General features: G+C 32.8%; 2 protein-coding genes across 2 annotated transcripts; one reads left to right on the plus strand and one right to left on the minus strand.

Annotated features, from left to right (window-relative positions):
* Nucleotides 1-1,283: 1,283 nt before the first annotated feature.
* On the minus strand, nucleotides 1,284-14,364 carry LOC134275217 (bifunctional purine biosynthesis protein ATIC-like). Its single transcript, XM_062757476.1, has 19 exons — nucleotides 14,270-14,364; nucleotides 12,771-12,897; nucleotides 12,420-12,496; nucleotides 12,048-12,114; nucleotides 11,675-11,763; nucleotides 11,479-11,557; nucleotides 10,559-10,631; nucleotides 10,287-10,443; nucleotides 9,945-10,070; nucleotides 9,654-9,761; nucleotides 9,382-9,467; nucleotides 9,104-9,193; nucleotides 3,874-4,002; nucleotides 3,226-3,318; nucleotides 2,613-2,686; nucleotides 2,350-2,458; nucleotides 2,061-2,120; nucleotides 1,658-1,753; nucleotides 1,284-1,504 (listed from the first exon to the last, which is right to left on the minus strand). Exons 1-19 carry the CDS (start codon nucleotides 14,292-14,294, stop codon nucleotides 1,385-1,387), a joined length of 1,785 nt encoding a protein of 594 aa, XP_062613460.1. The 5' UTR covers nucleotides 14,295-14,364; the 3' UTR covers nucleotides 1,284-1,384.
* Nucleotides 14,365-16,462: 2,098 nt separating this feature from the next.
* Nucleotides 16,463-21,052, plus strand: LOC134275218 (collagen alpha-1(XII) chain-like). Its single transcript, XM_062757477.1, has 6 exons — nucleotides 16,463-16,757; nucleotides 16,972-16,987; nucleotides 18,982-19,032; nucleotides 19,236-19,604; nucleotides 20,246-20,476; nucleotides 20,755-21,052. The coding sequence occupies exons 1-6, from the start codon at nucleotides 16,719-16,721 to the stop codon at nucleotides 20,871-20,873; spliced, it is 825 nt and encodes a 274-aa protein (XP_062613461.1). The 5' UTR covers nucleotides 16,463-16,718; the 3' UTR covers nucleotides 20,874-21,052.
* Nucleotides 21,053-21,345: the final 293 nt, after the last annotated feature.

A 21,345-nucleotide genomic window follows, 5' to 3' on the forward strand; every position in this document is an offset into this window, starting at 1 on the left:
TCTGGATTTTTAAGTCATGGCACGATTGTAAACAACAATCTATTACAAAGCTAGAGTTTTCTAGAGGAAAAAATAGACATTTACGACTGTTAATTAAACATTTCTCGTGATTACACGCAAATCCTGCACCACTAAAAAATAAATCTGTCAACTTTTTTTTCGAGCACCCTCTTTGAATTTGAATTTTGATCCTTCATGCATTAAAGTCACAGTTATCCGAAAGCATAACTGATTACTTACAGTAGAGCTCATAATATAAGAAATGAATATTGAACTACATGTACAGTATAAGTACTGCTTATGAAGAATTTTTCTGTAGCCTACCACCAAGTCATTATTCAAAAAATATATTTGAAATATAATATTTATCTCAATATTAATTTTATGATTTACCATAAAATTGGGAAAACAAAGAGCGATAACTCTATTATTTCGTTAAAACTTTTCAATGAAAATAATTTTAAGTGAAACACTATGCCCCCTATGGTAACACAATTCTAAAGTGGGATGTAGACTGAAGTGGTATACACTATAGTTATCGGCTAGGTTAAAATTGACAACAGACAGACAGGACAAAAACAATATACCCTGGGATCTTTCGATCCGTGGCATAAAAGGGGGAGGGGGCTTGGGGCTTTCCTCTTTTTTTAAAAAACATTATTTCATCTCAAGTTTTAAATAACCACAGGCATAAGCTTTTTACCATTTGGATCATATATGAGCTGAAAATGCACAAAATCTTATAGGTGTTCCCGACTTTATTGACATGCAAGTAAAATAGTGAAAATATTGGTCAAAATATGATGATCAAACTTATGGCACATTAGCTTATCACAACCACTAAATACACCTGTAACATACATGTATAAAAAATGTTAATTTCATGTAAATGAGTATTAAACAGTTCTATTAATGACTACTGCATTAAGAGAAATCACAGTTGACATCTCATTAAATTTAGCTTTACATTAAAGTAATTTCCTTATATTCATCTCTACAACTTTGCACAAATGGTATGAACACTTCAAAGACTGATATTTTTGTTGTGATTGTGTAGTTGTTAAATCTTACTGGCAAAAAATTGTCAATTTCATAATTTTCTTTTTATGAAATGAATTAAAAAAATATACAAAGGAAAAAGATATAAACACAATACTGGAATAAACAAATACAAATTTCTTTGTAAATTCATCCATATCATGTATGCTTTTAACAATAAACATGATTTATAAGTTCTACAATTAAACTGCAACAATTAACCCTTTCCCACTGAGAATAGGGTATAATCCACAAAAATAAAATTTCAGAGATCATTTAATTGAAACAATTTGCAGCACCTCGCTAGATAATGAGAGATTTCTGTCAGATCTTGTTATTTTTATCATCAGTGGTGGAACAGCCTGACGTCTGTGTGGACCATGACCACCCCGTGCTGATTACAGGCCTCTATCACGTCAGCATCATTAGTGGACCCGCCCGGAACCACAATGTATTCCACACCACTCTGTAAAATACACAGTCAAACACTCAGTCTAAAAATCAATGGACATATCACAAATAAAATCATTTCATCTGTTTATGGCCTTTTTTTGTTTGCATCACATATTGTCACCTTTGTCACATCCTTAAATGATTAAATAAATTTTCTAGTACATACCATGACTGCTCTGTCAATATTGTCTCTAAATGGGAAGAAGGCATCGGAGCTCAGGGATACCCCTTTCAGCTTAGAAATCCACTCCGTTCTCTCTTCCTGTAAATAATGAAAATAATAAGCACACTTGAACATAAACCTTTTGCTACATTTAATCACTAAAACAATCTGTAGATATACTTTTCCATGTGGGATAAGTTTTTGCTTTGTACCTGGTCACACATTTTCTACAGAAAAATTACAGTATATATAAACTGTGCAATCAAAGGTAAACCAAGAAATCCAAATAATTTTCTCAGTAATTGTGAATCAACAGAAATTTGAACCCAACCCATGGAGGCAAGCAAGTGTACAGTTCACTGAACATGGAGTCGAGGTTTCTTACACATTATTAAGGTACACCTACCTCAGAGAGAGGAGCTGGAATAATCTCAAACATGGCCTCCCAGGCATTCTTATCCATGTCCTAATTAAAAAAAATTATCACTATACAAAATAAACAACCACACAAAGACAAAGAAGTATGATCCTCGAACAATATTGGAAACTTCACATTGTTATCCCAAAAGCCAATACTGGAATGGTTTCACCTTTTGTTTTGATGCTTTGAACATATTTTATCATATAATTCACACAAAAGGATTGGTTATAAGTTCAAGAAACTTAGAAAAAGCTTTCCCTGTAATATATCTCACCTTTCCAACAAGTCCCAGTACGTACTGGTCTATAGCGTTATTTTTCTCAGCCCGTTTTACTCCAGCTTTGAACTGCATCGTCATCACCTTTGGATGCTGTCTCAACCACCTGCAGATATCAATATATGAGTTTAAAATTTTAGTTTTGAAAAATCTCAGTTTCTTAAATACATCCCTCTAAAACACTAAGTAAAATGTGAAAAGAAATTCATTTAAAACTCCCTCTTTGTAAGGGAGATAACTTCTGCTGTGTGATATCATACCAGTTATTGGCCTTGTCTCCTGCCAGTCGTGTACAATGTATCCTAGACTGCTGCCCTGCTCCTATTCCAATCACCTACACAGTGAATGAAAACTACTTTATAATTATGGTATATAAGCAAAATGTAAGTCGTCAAGACAACTATAGCCAGAGGTCGAATGCTATCAAGTTTCAGTCAGAGCTTGTAGAATATGTGTCAGTAGTAGCACAAGGGAACTAATAAATAGTTTTTAAAGTCAAAAATCATTTCGAAAAGAATTCATGAAATAAACCTCAATCAATTTGAATCTTTTAGTCCCTGACTTATCACTTGAGCATTTATTATTGCAGTAGCCTTAAACTCTTCATGATCTTGTTCTTGAATTTAGAAACATTATTTTACAAACATGTATGACTTATTTTTTATATTAATTGGAAATCTTTTTTATGGCTTAATTTAATGGTCAATATATCCCCTGGCCTGTAAATATGCCATGTAGATCGAGGTAGTGTTTGTCAACTTTTTCAGTAAGAATGCTCAGCTTGTATAAAGTAATGACTATAATTTTTTATATATATCATCATAAATGCCTATATATTTTCTTTTCAAGAGAAATAATGTCCTCCAGTCTTACCTGCCCTCCCTTGGCATAACACACAGAATTGGACTGAGTGTATTTAAGAGTTATGGAAGCCACAATCAGGTCTTCCTCAGCTTCTTTGTTTATCTGTTAATTACAGAAAGAATACAATCAGAAAATTCCTGTGTCCACAGAAGCTGGAATAGACCACAACACTCTGTGGGTGTAAATTTACTGTATTAATACAGTAAAACTTGTTTATAATGAAGTCACTGGGACCTATGAACTTCACAATATCCATATGTTATATCCTCATAAGCAATTTTTTAAATCTATATAGCTGGGGATCCAAGATAACTTCACTATTTCTGTGAAATCACAATATCAGTGTTCATACTAAACACGTTTTACTGTACTGTGCATCAAGTAAATTAATGTTTTAATGTTTCAATTTATCATATGACAGAAAGATTTTACTGAATGCTTTCTTTATTTGTTAGTGTTGGAATTAACAATTGTAGCTATTACTGAAAAAAAAACAATAACAAACATATTAAGTCGGGTTATGTGATTTTTGTGCAATATTTTCAGCCATTATTCCCGTATTAATAAAGTTTAAATTTGACAAATTTACGATAAGAAGCGGTCGATAAAAAGTAGAAAATATTCAAAAGATGTTATAATTAATGTGTAACGATATACCTGTTTCCTAGCTGTTACAATGTTTTTCATCATTTCACTATTGATGACAGCATCATTTCTTTTTTGTTGTAACTGTAATCCAAAAACTGTCCTGGTTTCCATAGCTAAGGGTTCATACCCAGGATCAATCTAATGAAATAAACTGAGTACAGTACAGGCAACGCGGATCCCGTATTTCCCGCGTCCCCGCCGCGGTATAATCACAACGCGGTATTTGGCCAGGTAGACAGGTAAACCGCGTTCCCTCCGCGGGAAATTCATCACTTACCTGTCCCCGCCGCGGTTAAATCATCGATCAATTACTGACATTTAGTATCGTAAACAAACGGGAGTTATCTCCCCGAATTGTAATTTGCGAGTTTTCCCTGTAACAAAAAAAAAAACAAAAAAAACAAAACAAAACAAAAAAAACCGTGTGTTTATTAATTAATTTAGCTATGAATAGAATTTAAACTAAGAAAAAATAAGTTTATTTTTGTTTCTAAAATTACATATAAATATTTGTAATTGAATAGAAAATTTTATTAAATTGTTACGTCTTTGCAATGGTTAATTATTTTGTGTTATTAAGAATCTATCAAGAAACAAAATTAAATACTAGAAATTTTAATTAGTTTTTTCTTTAAATCTTCATATTATATGCAAACTGTAATAAATGTTGAACTCAGACTGTTTAAGTTTCGATAAACGATTTTCAACATCCATTTGAAAAAAAGGATGTACATCTTTTCTTCATATTGTTTATGAATTAATTTCGATTTATTGTATATAAAATGTACAGGCTTTTTCTTAAAGTGTAAAATTACCGGAAAACATCCGATGACGAGCATTTGCAGTTACATGTAGTGGGCACGTGAACTTAAATTTTCTTTCTCCAAGATATCAAGAAAAAAAATTCTTTTCTTCTTTATTTCTCATCGTTTATGTTCTGTTCCCAAATTAAGAAAACTTTTCTTTAATTTATTTCCCTCTTTTATATAAATGTGCAGGCATTTTTCTCAAATTGTCAAATGACCGAAAAGCATTCGATGGCGAGAATTAACTTTGAGCACGTGAACTTTATACAAGAGATCAAGAAAAAATATCGTTTTGTCACCTTCATATTAACATGTATTACTTTTTAAAACAATGTCTTTCTTTTTAATTTTAATATTTCTCGATTTTCGTGTTCAATAGATAAGATAGGATGTGCAGGTGTAATGATAAACTTCACAGACGAAATTATAGCTTATGTTAATAAATATTCAATGCAAAAATTCATATATTTTTGTTTTCTTTGACAAATTCTGTTTCTTTGTGTATTAAGTATTAGCCGCGATCATTTCCTGTGTATAGGGATTAGCAGTGCCTGAGCAGGAAACGACATGCCCTGGGGGTTTCACACCTGTCTTAGAGTATACCTTGGGTAACGCTCGCTGGATGTGCACATCGTTGTCTAGCCATTCAACAACACATTTGATTCATTGTTTAAATATTATTTCATCGATATCATTTTCAGATGCGATATTAGCCTTGGAATTTGTGTCAAATTATTGTTGCTTTTTTTAAACGGAGTGTATAAAAAGAATAAAAGTACAAAAAAAAACTTTTAAAACAAATGAATGAAGTATTTCATTTTGATATTAATTAAATCAAATAATGATCCATTGCTATGTTATTTCGTGTCTGTTTATATCTGTACCAGTTAGGAGAGAGAGAGAGAGAGAGAGAAGAAAAATATCACAATATTAAGGCACGTGCATGATCGTTTTTCCTCCTTTTTGATCAGTATATCAATTTCTTAAGTCTAGCGAATAAAACTACCGCTGATGTATCAGTTTATTGACCATTTGTGGATAAGAAAAACACAGTTTATTAAAATTGTCGAATTATTGAAAATATTTATTTGAAACAAAAAATTTAAAAAGGATTCTGTCTGCAACAAAGGCATTGAATTCTTTATTTCATGCATTTCAATCCATGAGCTACACATGAAAAAAAAAACGGCTTCGTTTTACAATGTCGTAGGAAAACGCATACAGGTAATACACTCAGGTAACATCCTGTGTATATAGGTACCCAGCAGGCACACAACACTGAATAAACTTTGAATCAACGTTGTTTTTCTATGTTGATTCAACATTGATTTTATGTTAGATTTTGAAAATTTGTATCAACGTTGAAGTCTTAACATTGAATCAACATTGATAATCAACGTTGATTATATGTTGAAAAACAGTTGATTCAACATTTATTCAATTATTTATTTTGGAAAGGGGGGTGTCATATAGCAATAATATATTTATTTAAAATTTCAACCGTTTTATTACACGGTTGCTAAGATGCCTTCGTAATTGTTGAAGTGATAGCGACCCTCTGATAAGACAGACGACTATCAAAGTACAAAGTAGTGACACTACACTCAGTTTTCTGAGACCTTTGAGTAGTCAATTTGATGAGATCAAACATAAGATGGAAACATTACTTTCTATTTCTTTTGCCAATTTCTTTGTAATTGTTTTATTATATTAAACAATGGAACATTAAATTCTTACTTCAAAAGCCTTATAAATTGAAATTGAATTGAAGTTGTATTTTTTTAAGGACCATTTTGAAAATGTTTTAATATTTCAAGAACTTAATACAGTTATGTTTAATTAGAATGACTTTTTTTCACATGAAGAAATATTTAGAAGAAAGATAACTCCTCATCACAGATATATATTTTTTTTCTTACAACCACATACAACATTGTGATTTTCTGACTTAGGAAACATCGCTCCATGATGTTTTCTAACATGATTTAAATAGATATAATAGAAAGTCTTATTTTCATAGGCACCTCATATATTATATTTAATGTTGTGGTAATAAATCGTTGCTCTTTCTATTCTCTGTGTTCAATTTCTTCATTTCATGATCTGCACATAAAAATAATTTCTGAAAAAACAAGCAGCGCTTTATACCTCAAACTATTTTCCATGTGGTTCTAATTTTATTGTTGTTTATGAAAATCAATATTACAAATTAAAAACTTTCTAAGGTGAAATTTATAGCAGGGGGTCGGAACCTCTTAAATGAAAACATACGGTATATCACTATATGAAAAATATATATCTTGCAAACAGTAAGTGTTTAATTTCCTATCAATAGTTAATTGTGTTACAATAATTTTCACCAAAATACATTTTATAAATTAATCATGTTACAAAAACCGAGCATTTACAAACGTTTTGTATTTTCACATGTGGTCATGAAATAGTCCAGAACATGAAACCATTCCAAGGTAAGATGCAAATCTTATACGGTACAACTTTTGATGCACCAGATATGTATTTCGACAAATTATGTCTCTTCAATGATACTAGTACTCTGACATGCCGAAATGTTTTCTTTAAAGAGTATTTGTTAAATTAAATCTTGGTGTTGAGTCCTGAGGGTTGTGTTATGCTGTCTTTTTTAATATTTTCCGGATGTCCTACTGCGTGTGGTCTTAATTCGTACTTTTGCAAATTCGTACTGAATTCATATTTATCATTGAATGTGTAAAATTCCTATATTTACCAGTTATATTTACCTTGTTAGTTATAATAGTTAGTAATGTTATACGGTAGTGCGACTTTTTGAAGTCCGACCTAGTTATTGTCTGACAGTGTTATAGTCCGACACTTTCATAGTCCAAATTATCTATCAGCGAAAATAGGATTGGCCCTCTCAGCGAAGATCCGACGTTGAATCAATGTTGGCAATTCAACTCAATTTGAATTCAATGTTGATTCAACGTTAAAGTTTCAACGTTGAAAAGTCAACGTTGAATCAATATTGTATCTAGATTTATCAACGTCTAAACCCAACTTCAACTAATATTCAACGTTAAAACAACGTTGTGTGCCTGCTGGGTAGTATGTACACTAGACAGCGTCGTTCCCTCGGGGCTTCTCATCCGCTTCGAGGAAGCTCCACTCCACACCAAACTTACCAGAGGAAAACCGAACGGTAACACAGACATCTGAAAACTTGAAGCTTGGCAACTTGCTGATTAAAATAAGTTAATTTCTGTGTTGTGTGTTCAAATATTTTAAGGGCCCATATTTGTGTTTGTGTTTTATTTGAACCGGAGAAATCTGAAATTTGTTTATGTTCATTCACATGATTTTAGTATTTTTCGAAAAGAGCAGAAAATAGAAATACATTCAAATACTAGCTATGATATTATTGATATTCTGAATAGAATGACCTGTGATTATTTTATTAACAATACCCCCCCCCCCCAAAAAAAAAAAAAAAAAAAAAAAAAAAAAAAAAAAAAAAACAAATAAAAATCGTCAATATTTAGTTCATAGTCTTACAGTGTAGCGCATAATAATAGAACAACGGTATTCCTACACTTACGCGTGTTTTGTTAAAATTTAATTGTAATTATGTATCACTATTTATCATCGTTTTTCATGCTATTATTTATAACAGATATGTTTACAAAAGTAACGGTAGTTTTCTAAATGAAACCAAATGACTGATATAATCTCACAGATAAATAAACACATAGCTACAAGTAACTGCAACTGCACGGGTTCATTGTGAACACCGGATTACAGTGCATATAAAGAGAAGCGATATCATGGCATTTAAAGTTTAATTATACCTTTTTAGCAATTTGAAGATCATTTGGGGTGGTATTATTGATTTTGAAAATAAACTTTAAGTTAATATATTCGATAAATTATTCGACTTTATTTCATCCTATACTGTACATGTATTACTGTTAACAGACGTGTTTGAGAATTAATTAAATTTGAGTGACTATTGGTACCAAAAAAAAAGATGTTTTTTATCAAACAATTTGATAAAACTTAAAAAATGAATTTTTAAAGAATCCATGTAATGGTATAAATCTATAATATCAATGTGCTCGTAATCCCCCTCCCTCATTTCGACACGATTAAAAATCGACAATACTTTACAAGTAAGAACATCTTAGCTGAAGAATAACGGTAGCTGGCCCCGCCGCGGTGTAAACACGGTCTCAGGTAGCACCGCGATCAAAACCCGCGACGGTGTAACGCGGAAAGGATTAATACACCGCGGAGGGGACGCGGTCTAATACGGGATCCGCGTTGCCTGTACTGTAAGTCACCAAATGAAATTAAAATAAATTTCATTAGATTTCATTAAATTTAATTAGTTTAATTTTAAAAACAAATTCATTTTAACAAGGTAAAGATTTGAAGACACTGCATTTGAAAGTTTCTACCTGAAGAATGCAGTATTTGCCTCCCTTTTTCTTCTTCAGAATTTCTAAGGCCTCTGGGAGGTACCCTGGTGCAATGATTCCATCAGACACCTGAAATAATATAAGAGCTTGAAACCTACTCATGCCCTGGAAGAAAATTACCATGCCAGAATTATGTGAAGTTGATATTAGGAACAAAATGCAATGAATGACACACTACTTGTGTTATTTTCAAACAGAAGAAACAAAATCATTTTTTTTTTTTTAGAAAATGAAATACAGTTAGAAGTGAAAGTGACCTCTCTGGAGATGATTTTAGCAGTGGGTACATCACAGGGGTCGGAGAGTGAGATAAAATCTCCAAAGGAGGACATCCTATCAGCTCCTTAAGTAAGAAAATCAAAATCTCAATCTGTCAATATGAAGCCAACAAGCTTTTCGATTCTTAAGATCAGATACACTATGTAAGTGCCCGTATTTCCACAATAATATATTACAACGAACTTTCTCATCTGATCATAAATGAACATTGTGTGAAAGAAAAGGTCCCTCCATGTATCGATATACTTACCCCGGGCCCTTGCATAGGCTTCTGCTAAGGGAGATAAATCCTCCATGTCTTCCACCATACACACTTTTTTGTCAGTCTCTGACATCCCTTGGCCACCAACAGCAGCACCTATCAACAAGTCAGATTATGCTCGTCTTTTTTTTTTCAAAAAAATTGTACATAAGAAATTTTTATCAATTAACCTTCAATTCAAATTTGAAAGGTTTTTGAATATTTAAATATTTGGAGGAAAAAAGGAACATTATTTCAATTTTTTTTCCTGAAGTGGTGTCCCCTTCTGAGAAAACCTACCTGCTGGGCTGACATGTTTAAATGATGTGGCTGCTGGTTTTCCTAATGCTGCCTTTAGCTCTCTTACAAGCTGCCAACCGTTTAAAGCATCCAAAAGATTGATGAACCCTGGGGATCCATTCACAACTAAAAGAATAGTAAGAGATATGTACCTTTTGTTTATTAAAAAATTCATATTTTCAGTAAAAATTGAATGGGCGTTTTAAGGAATAAGTAATATGTACCTTTGAGTGTGTTTACAGTTTTTATACATTTGGGTGTATATAGTAAGAGTTGTGTAGCTTTGAATGTGCTCAGTAAGAGTTGTGTACCTTTGAACTGTGTTCAGTAAGAGTTATGTACCTTTGAGAGGGAGCTCAGCAAGGTTGGTTGATATCTGCGCCGGCTTTTGATGAGGATTCATCCCATACCTCAGACTTAGCTGGGAGGTTCCAGAGCTATACTGACGCCTGAAGTAGTCTGATATAGCAGCATCATAGTCAGCTGTGTGGTTAAAGGCCTAAAGCAGGAATTATTCATAGTTAAATAAAGTATGAATAGTGATAAACAGTATGATTAATCAATATCTATATGGCTTTTTCTTTCTAGCACAATGTGATAAGGAAGACTTTCACCTTCACTGCCAACATTTTCCTAGTTTCCAGAGTTGTATCTTTACTTGGTGAATTGGACAACTCATCCAGAACCCTGTTCATGAAAATTCAACATAATCAGTAAATATTGTTATTCATTCTAGAGTATAAATGGGAACAAAAATCAGTAAATTTTCATCACCTTTACTGATGTTGGAAAATTTGAACTATGCCAACACCAAAATTCTTCTTGTCTCGACATACTTACTTAAGGATCATGCAATATGATTGCAAAATCTGCCAAATCAAATAGTAATATGTTTGGATGTTTTGCTCCATCTTATGTTCTATAATAAGCTGGGTGTAAATTTATTTGAAGTGGTGCTCTTACCTATTATAGTTCTCTGGGTCACACCCTCATATGGTTTTGGAGTGAAGTGGTTCCCCTACTTACCTGTTATAGTACTCTGGGTCACAAATCACAGACTCGTGCAGTTATTGGTTTGAACTGGCACCCCTACTTACCAGTTATAGTCCTCTGGGTCATAGATTAAAGAAACCCCCTTGTGGTTCTTGGTTTGAAGTGGTGACCTTACTCACCTATTATAGTCCTCTGGGTCTCAGATTACAGACACCCTCATGTGGTTCTTGACTTGAAGTGGTGTTCTTACCTGTTATAGTCCTCTGAATAACAGATTACAGACATCTTCATGTGGTTCTTGAAGTGGTGCCTTTAGTTACCTGTTAATGTCTTCTGGGTCACAGATTACAGACACCCTCTTGCAGTTCTTCATTTGAAGTGGTGCCCTTACTTAACTGTTATTGTCCTCTGGGTCCCTGATCCCAGACCTCATGTGGTTCTTGACATGAAGTGGTACCTCCACTTACCTGTTGAAGTATTCCAAGTCACAGATTACAGACATCCTCATGTGGTTTTGGTGTAAATTGGTACCCTTACGCACCTGTTATAGTCCTCTGGGTCACAAATCACAGACACCCTCATGTGGTTCTTGGCTGCAGCCCTCAGCAGTGTCACCCCACCTGGAATATTAAGTTTTAAAAAAAAACATTTTACTTTTTTGCTTCATGTACTGTCTTGTTAAGGACTATGAAGATGCTTTTTAAACAAATTTCTCTTCATCAATCAAAGCATCTTACCAATATCAATCTGCTCCACTGCCTTCTCAATCAGAACATGAGGATCAGCGACTGTCTTGACAAAGGGGTACAGGTTACACACTACCAGCCTGTCAACAAAGTATAAAATGGATCTTGTTTAATATCTGTCAGGCTACTTCAGATTCTGTAAAAATTCACAATATCCATGTTCGTACTAAATGAGTTTTACTGTAATTGCTCTTAAAAATTTATGATAAATTAAAACCCTATATGATATGTTTTTCTGTGTTTAGTTGCAGTTTTTTATCTGCTTAGTACAGAGCTGTATTATGTATTTTCCTAATTGCTAGGGTCATTTTAAGGCATATTAGCTTTAGTTTTAGTAAAGTTACAGACATAACCGTGAATATACCTGATCATCTCAATGTTCTGTGTTTTCAAGTCACTTTGGTCAGAATCAGTTAATCTGGCCAGAATACCTACAAGAAATAAATGCCAAACATGTGGGGAGAATGTGCCAGCATATTTTATATTCAGAATAAAATAATGTTAAAAAAAAATGGTTAATCTTCAGTATCAAATCACAGATTTCTAAAATCATTTCAGCATTTATAGGTAGTCATCTTTTATTATATTAACAAACAAAATTTTATAATAATGCAGTAACAACAAAAAGATATTTAGAACTAAATCTCTTTCAGATATTCCTTAACATTGAATGAGTTTTCAACATTTAAACTTAAGGTATAAGGAAATGTAAAGTAATAAGTCATTCCAAACTTACCTCCATGAACTGTGGGGTGTAGAGTCTTGACCCTCCCTCCAAGCATTTCAGGGGCACCTGTGATTTCTGACACATCACTGAAAGGTAATATACTTCTTATAATGGTAATTAAGTTTTTATATTATATAATGAAATGCACAACAATAAATTCAGGACTGAATGACATTTGAGAATGATACAGATCTTTTTTCTTTAAAGCATTGTTTGCTGAATACAGAAGTATGAGTTTCATTTCCCATAATACAGTATCAATGAATCCATTTCATTCAAAATTTCATTAAGTTGACTTGTTGTTTCTTACAATTTCAATATAGTCTCAAACATATAAATAAATGGGTTGTCTATTTCTACCTGACAGGTATCCCAGCATCCCTAATACACTTGGCCGTCCCTCCTGATGCCACAAGCTTCAGACCAAGGGCAGATAACTTCTGTGCGAATTCTGTCAAGCCAGTTTTTTCTGATACACTTAAAAGAGCTGAAAGTAAAAAGCTAAAAATTCAGTGGATTCTGATGGATAGACCTCATTAATTTTCCAATTGCCTGCAACAAGTAAAATTGATATGACAAGTGAAAACTAAGGGGTACATGTGCAGGCAATCTAAGTCAAAACGACACCCCCCCCCCCCAACCCCCCCAGGTTTTTTACCTTTGTATTGAGAACATGTTAAAAATGGACAGCTGTTTATTGTTTCATTTAATATTAGTGTTAATTTCACTTTTTGCCAACAGCTAACCTGTGAAACTGGATTAAAGCCTATGAAATAATGTTTGGCAATGTTTTAAGAATTTTTAACCAATGGAAAAGCGGAAATAAAATTAATTTTGATCCCTGCTTCTGAAGTATAAGTTAATTGCAGCCAATTTGCAGGCAAATCTTAAAAAAATTATGGGTTAGGATAGAAGGGGGGAGGGGGTGTCTGTTTTTTCCCCTCAATTTCTCCACCCTCAAAGTAATTTGAATTCATTCTCATTTACCACATCCTTATATCATGTTACCTACATCATTTTGTGACTTATCAATTATTACTATGCTGAAAATTATATGATAGCTCCTCACAGTGTGAACAAAACAGGGAAAAAATGCACCATCAGTTAAAAACAGCCAAAAAAAGCAGTTGTTAACATGCAGGCAATGATTTGCGTGAAAGCCTTGAAAGGTGTCGATTGACAAAACATGATAGATAGTACATATAGGTCTATTGTACATGTACAGCATAGTTAAGGCCATTCTAAGTTTTTTTTGTGCCCTGATTTTTTACACACCAGAGGGAATAATTAACAAACAAACAAAACTAGGAGTCTTGAAATTATTTTCTTTTCTGCAAAACATTCTAAATCTTTCAATTTCAAATAATTGTCTAAAAGTAGAAATGAAAACTTTTTGATTTTACTTGGAGTAGATCTTTGAGAAAAAATAAACTAATATAGAGTTTAATCCTTTGGATAACATTATTTTTCTGATTAATAAAGTCTTTGTGTTAAAATTTTTGACTTGTATGTTTATAGTGAATAGGTAATTAGGTTAGGTACATGTAAGTCAGTGTGTGTGTGTGTGCGGGGGGGGGGGGGGGGGGGGGGGGGACTGAGAAAACTTTAAATGGCCTTATTTTGTCCAGCTTGTGACATAAGTTATTGACAAAGTCACGAAAGTGCATAAGAAATATGCTGACAATGATTCTAAGACCGTCAACAAGGGTAATGACTTAGCTCTCAGGTCAACCACGTGTGATCTCACAAACAATTAAGAAGTGTAAACATAAAAATACCACGCTTTTACCAATTGTAAAAGCCACAAGAATGTGTTATAAATGAAAAAAGGTGAAATATCAAAGATTTTTTTAACTTACCTAAATTTCCAGCGCTGTTTGCCATGGTTTAAAATTCAGACACTGAAACTGCATGCAACCCACGTGTGAAGAAAAACATTATCTGGTTCCCGCGAAACTTCACGCCTGAAAGAATTTGCAAAAAGAACCAGTTTTTTTTTTTCAAGAGAGAGGGGAACCAGAGCTCTAACAGACCTAAAACATGTAGCTGCTGGGGTTCCGGGCAAGATTTTATAATTTTTGCCAAAACAGATAAAAAAAACCCTTAATGCCTATTAAAAAAAAACCCATCCACGTCACATTTTGTCCTCTAAAGTTTTTTCATTCTAAATTTATTTTATGAATTTTGATTATTAATTGTCTAAAAAATTTAAATGAAATATATTATTTGATGGAGTACGACCCTCACATTTTTACTTGACTTAGACTGTTAGATTGCAGAAGAACTTAGTAAGTATAGAACGAGCGACGAGTGAAGACCCCCCCCCCCCCATTCTGTGCATAACAGTCATTCTACAAAACATGTCCAATTAAGATTTTTCTATGTCGCTTACAAATATACCGTTCTAATATCCTGACTACACATATTATGATCGATAAGTCTCAATATACACACACGGTTTTTGAATATTTATCTAATGTGCGGTTCAAGACTGACGTTTTGATAAAAAATAATGTTGAAAAACTGCAAATCCTCACTATGCGTCGCTTCATTTCATGTCATTCATTTACAATTTCAAGATGAAATTCTCAGTCGTAAAAGAGTTCCAAACAGATTGCGATGAATGTTAAAAAAAAGTTTTTTTATCCTGTATAAAAAGAAACCAAACCACTTCTCGCAAAGAAATGCATGCATCTTCTTTCATGCGAAATCATTGCATGTTGCTAAAAATCCATTAACTTCCATAACGATTTTGTTTTAAATTTCATGATTAGAAAGCAGATTTCAAAAAGAACTGAAACCCATCTGAAAGTGACCACGGAATCTTATATCTTTGATTCTAGTAGTGAGTCAGCTATTTTAGACGATTACATTCTCGAAATATTAAAACAAAATTAATTACAGAAAAACTGTTGACTCCCTTAAAAATTTAACTTCCGTAACGGTAATTCAGGAAAGTTTTTGCATTAAAGGTATACAATTTTTTTATTATTTTGGGAGCGAAATGCTTCATACTTTTATTTAAAATCCTAACACAATCTTTGATTTTAACTATCGCCGAGATAGAAAATTTTAACTTTTATTGCTGGGGAATTAACTTCCGTAACGCTAACATCCGTAACGATATTTTCACCGAAATTTGAATTTAATTTCGGATTCATGCGAAAATTACTGAATCATATTTTAGTGTTATATACTGAACATCAGAAACAAAAAAAATGGTCTTGATCAAGCATTAACTTCAATGTCATATAAAAATTGTTGCAAAAATTGAACGATGCCAGCAAGTTCACTGATATGTCCTTAAGAAAATTATGATGTTCATTTTGTTTTTTAAGAAATATTTTTTTTTCATGTTTTATATCTTGAATTGGTCCATTTATCGTATAAGAAAGACTAAGTATTTCTTGTATGTGAAACTACAGAATTTAAAAACAGATTGTCACCCCTCCCCCACTTCGTGCCTGTAGAGATTAATATACCTATATTCTGGGATATTGTCGTAAAACCAGCAAACTATCCAAGATTTTTTATTTGAATAAGCGGAACAAAGTGTCAAAACTAAAATTAGAATATTTACCACAAGATCTATAATTAATTTTAAACATATTCTTGTTTTGATATTAAATTCATTTTTTCAAAGTATTTATCCCTTCATGTGTTAAACAGACATTATTTTTAAATATTGAAAGTCTTTATATCATTGCTGATTTTTAAATTACAATGTAAATTATTATCTGAAGATCATTAGCTTCAATTTTAACGACCTACTCCTGTTTGAAACATTTTTTACTAAATCACAAACACTTTCACGACTTTATAGTACTGAAAATCCTTCGCCACTTCATAAGACATCAATAAATGAGATTAATAAGGATTAATCTAAATGAATTTTAATATTGTTGAGAGCTTTCACACTCTTGCCAAAGTTTGTGGTAAAATATTTTTCTTTGATTTTTCAAAAATTAAAAGCATTCATACTGACCACCTGAAATTAATCATATTAAAATCCAATTAATTCAGACATTTAAACAAAAATGACAAGGCTTTGGGGTTAGGTAAACAGTACACGCTAACGATATCGGCTTCATTGATAGAAGAATTTCATTCTATCCGGATTTTTCCGTCAATCCGTTTAACGGTGTAAGTGGTCATAACAGACCAAGTGTACAAATTTAAGCCAAATTAAGATAATCTGGAGTCTTTTAAAAATAGGGTCCCATGAAGTAATAGCTCGGCATGATGTTATCACAATGTTTCAAATACGCAAACGAGCTATAATCAACATACACTGCCTTGATTTCCATTATGGATAACTATAATGTATATATTAACATTTTATCTTTGGTAAGTAGAAGATGTATTCATTGATTTATTTTGACCAAATTAAGTTTTTTCTCTTTTAAAACTAATTTAAACAGAAAATATCTGTAATATAATGCTTCATTTAAAACAATTTATTAGATGCATACATGTTCCAATTCGCAAAGTGTAAAAGTTCTCCTAAATTTGAAATTTTCTATGCATTTTTTGAAAATCTGTTTCACATTTTCTATTGTAGATACTCATTTGGCTAGGTAAGCCTTTTTTTGTCTATGTATATGATGTACTAACACTTTCGCATTTTTGAATAATTATTTTTAGGGGAGGGGGTGTAGATTTGAACGTTCTGTTGTAAATTGAAAAAAATATTAATGTACCTGTTTGTTTGATTATATGTGCCTACTAGCACTTTTCCAAAAAATATTAATATAAATTATGATAAAGAAAAACGAATACGAGAAGGCCATCACATTGTTAAGATGGAGGCAGCAAAAACTGCAATTCTTGCTTTTACATGTGCATCCATTAAAACTACAGCTTACACCATGATAAAAACGAAAATACATGTATAAGCAATTTTAAAAGCATATTTTATTCGAGAATATTACATCTCTTGATCATGAAACGCCACAAACAAGGTATACAAGCAATAAATCCATAAGGACATAAATACTCACAAAATTTAAGGAAAGGATAATATTTTGCCATTATGGAAAATATATGCAATATGAACATTCAATTTTTCGCCCATCCTATATAACAATTCTTAACAAGGGTTTTAAAAAAGTCCATGTAAGAAAGTAAGCATAATTTTCATAAGAACACTAATGGGTATAGTTTTCTATAAAATATAGTAAGAACTTCTTTACTAGATGTCGAAAATTTATATTTGATGGGGGGGGGGGGGCAACAAAACCATGTTTTTTATATTTATTATATATATATTATTATGTGTTTTGAAAAACGTTAAAAATATAATTTGTAATTGTCCAAAAAGCTTATTACTGTTTTACAATGTTCCTGTGTGTTTCATATTAAGAAAACAGTTCCATTTTGATGGTTTATCTTCTGAAAGTTACAGAATAATGAACACACTAATTACATGTAGTATTTCAAACCAACGATGGGTCTGCAAGATTTTAGTAAACTTCAATGTACTTAAAATTATTATACAAAAATAATATTGACTCCTTACTGATCCGGACAGCAAAACTAAATGGCTCTCAAGTTTAAATTGTTACTTTGTTGTGCTACACTAACGAGATGTATGGTAGCAATGTGTATTAAGGTAATGACAGAAGCAGGTTTTTGTTTAACTATCCGATATACCAACAAAACACGGTGAGAGGGGACTAAGCCGAAAAGTTTTCACTTAGAGTGGCGTAATTCTGAAGTGTTGATTTTAAAGATTTTTCGCAAAGATAGTTTGCTTATCCATGAAGAAAGATGGAGCAAGCAGAAATTCTTGATAATTTTGCTGGTATCTTGCAATAAATGGTATACACGATGTCGATCAAAAAAGTTTACTCGTTTGGTCAGATGTGGATACAGGCGTACTTAAAAATACCAAGGAACTTTTGGAAAAGAAAACACCAAATTTTACCAGAATTAAAAACATAAAAACTTCCTACTTTTCAACTCTGTATGCAGCCATTCCCCACATTAAATTAAAGTTTAGGCATTTTGATATCATTGACAGTTGCTTTTTCAGTAAAAACGCTAAGTATGTAACGTCGAGAATGCAACGCCTTATTGAAAGTCCAAGGATAACAGAGAATTGTAGAGAAATCTACTATTTCTATTCTTATGTTGACAGGATATATCCCAGTGAGGTTGAAATTAAAGATTTAAGTCTGACATATTGTTTCATATTTGGATATTTTACCAGAAAATGCGTTAATAGTAACACAACAACCGAGACTTTTACTTACTTTTTTCAACTTCCCTTACTTATCTAGCAATATACTCTCATCACCCGCGCATGGGGTTAATATCTCTCAGTTGATTCGATAAATAAGAGCCTGCTCTACGTACGAAAAATTTCTGAAACGAGGTTTAAGTTATTGACAAACAAGTTGATGAAACGAGAATATCAGTTGCATTGTTTAAAAGAATGCAACTGCATAATAAAGGTAGCCAAATGTAAACATTATTCATGTATACTTGAATGTTGTATAATGTACTGAAATCAAAACTTTATTTCCAGTCAAATTAAGAAATCATTTATTACGATTAATTTATATTCTAGGTAACACAGACTCACAACTGATCTTTAACCTCGCCGAGTCTTCGAGTACAGGTACAGTTGTAGACATAAAACATATACATGTAGTCATACCTTCGTAAATGCAAACGCATTAATAGACTATAAAAACTTAATATTACAGGTCAAATTAATTTAGTACATATAACCTTCCGGTCTGTGCCTTATATTTTTGTGTCTTTAATTTGAATTAGAAGTATTTTATGAACCCCACCTCCTTTTTTGATACTTGACAACAGATTGTTCTCAGGATGCCGACATTGCATTCCTTATCGACACCTCCAGAAGTCTTGGTCTACAGGCGTACCAAAAGGAGCTACACTTCGTGGAGCGGGTCTTAGAGCGATACGAGATAGGACCGAACAAAACCAAAGTAGCCGTGATAACCTTCAGTGCTGGCAGCAAACTGGAGTTCGACTTTAACCGATATCAGACGAAGGATGAGGTACTGAGGGCCATTAGGAGTATCCCGTACACGGACGGAATGTGTACCACTATATATAGGGCACTGAAGCAAGCTAGAGAGGAAGTGTTTGTTCCAAAGGCCGGCGACAGAGAAAACGTCAAGAATCTGGCCGTCATTCTGACAGACGGAGAGACAAACCCAGGTACGTATTAGCACGGAATCAAATCTTTTTTATTACCTTACAAGAGGAGCCTCCATTTGTTTCATATTTAATAACAAATTGCATGAATATTCCCCAATCGTTCATTTAAATTGAATGCTTTTCAAATCTGCATTGAAAAACTATTATATGGACCTATCACGCCTGAGAATTTGTGCACATGTGTAAACTATTTAAAAAACATACTGAATATTTCAAGAGTACCTTAACATCCTGGCTACATCTGATTTGTTGAACATTCATTTTATTTCAATTCCACATTGAATATTTTAATACGTACATCATGAATAAGAACCAGCAAGATCAACGCAAAGCGGAGCATCCATTTGCAAAAAAGCATTTATTAAACAAAGCACTATTCAACATCGATTCCAATGCAAATTACCTCACTTCCGTTTAGCACAAAGGACCAAGTAACCCCCACACACGCTATCATTACTATACCCCCCTCCCAACATCGTTACGAGGAGATAAAACATATGTAGATCCACAAAATGTTGCCTTTGTTTCAACTCTAAACGTGTTTGATTGTCTTTCTTGCATGAACTCTGTCTCTGCAAGAGTAACCGATTTAGTCATCTTTATGTTAAAATACTAAGTAAATGGTGAATTTGCACACATAGGTAGGTACGATCTCTTTACTTTCCCGATGGCTAAGTCCCTGACGAGACAGGAAGCTAACGATTTGAAGTTTCACGGCGTGGAGGTGTTCGGTATTGGGGTGGGACATCGGGTGGACCACGTGGAGATGATCGGGATATCGAGTGGCGCCAGGAATTACTACCGCGTGGACGACATCGACGACTTAGAGAAATCCAGACTGTTCCACGTACTTCTTAACAAAGTCTGCGCAAGTAAGCCCTGTTTGCCACTTACTAGTATTTGTAATCATTCTAAAAAATTTTAATTTATATAAGTATTAAAGTGTTTTCATATACAAGTAAATGTCAAATTAATGCATGTATTGAATGTTTGGAAGAGCAATCACGGGTTTATTAGGGTTAGTCTGAATTTTGTCAAAGTATGATTTCTGTTGGAAACTATTTTTTGCTTTGGTAGCCAAGAACGTTTTGACAAGAATTCATTAAAAGCTGCATTTTGTGATAATCTTACTGTTTTTCTAATCTTTTAGGTCCTCTAAGACGGCGTAGGTACATGTGTACTTCTTTGTTCACGATTTTATTGCGAGCACTCTTATACTCGTTCACTTTGTGTTGCATTGCACTGTACTGGTATACGTATGCCAATTGATGCTCTTTTACATTTAAGCACACTAAGTACAGAATATCAAGAGGAAAACAAATGTTGAATATTTAATATATAACAATTGTGTTTTTAAATATATGGAAGACAATTTTATAAAGGAAACTAAATGCAAACATAACAAAATAATGACAGAAATCATCTTTTCGATTTCAAACCTCATTTTCTTCTCCGACAAATCTCTATATTGTATAGGATTTTTTTAATTTGATATCTGTAAATACATTTTGTCCTAAACTTTTTAAAGCATTTTTCAAGATGCATGTTCATAAAATTAACAGACATGTTGGTAAAACAGGGTGTATGTCCTAAATATTTGCAAAATTAAAACCCTAGTAATTGATAGGAACTCAGGATTAAGTTCATGAAACAAAATAATTTTCAATCAGATTAAATCACAGGGGCCGGTAACATACTGTTTTTGATTTTACGTAATCACTATATACATGTATATACAAAA

The sequence above is a fragment of the Saccostrea cucullata genome, unplaced genomic scaffold, assembly GCF_032062105.1.
Source record: "Saccostrea cucullata isolate Sc308-1 unplaced genomic scaffold, CSIRO_AGI_Scuc_v1 ctg5923, whole genome shotgun sequence".
NCBI lineage: Eukaryota > Metazoa > Mollusca > Bivalvia > Ostreida > Ostreidae > Saccostrea > Saccostrea cuccullata.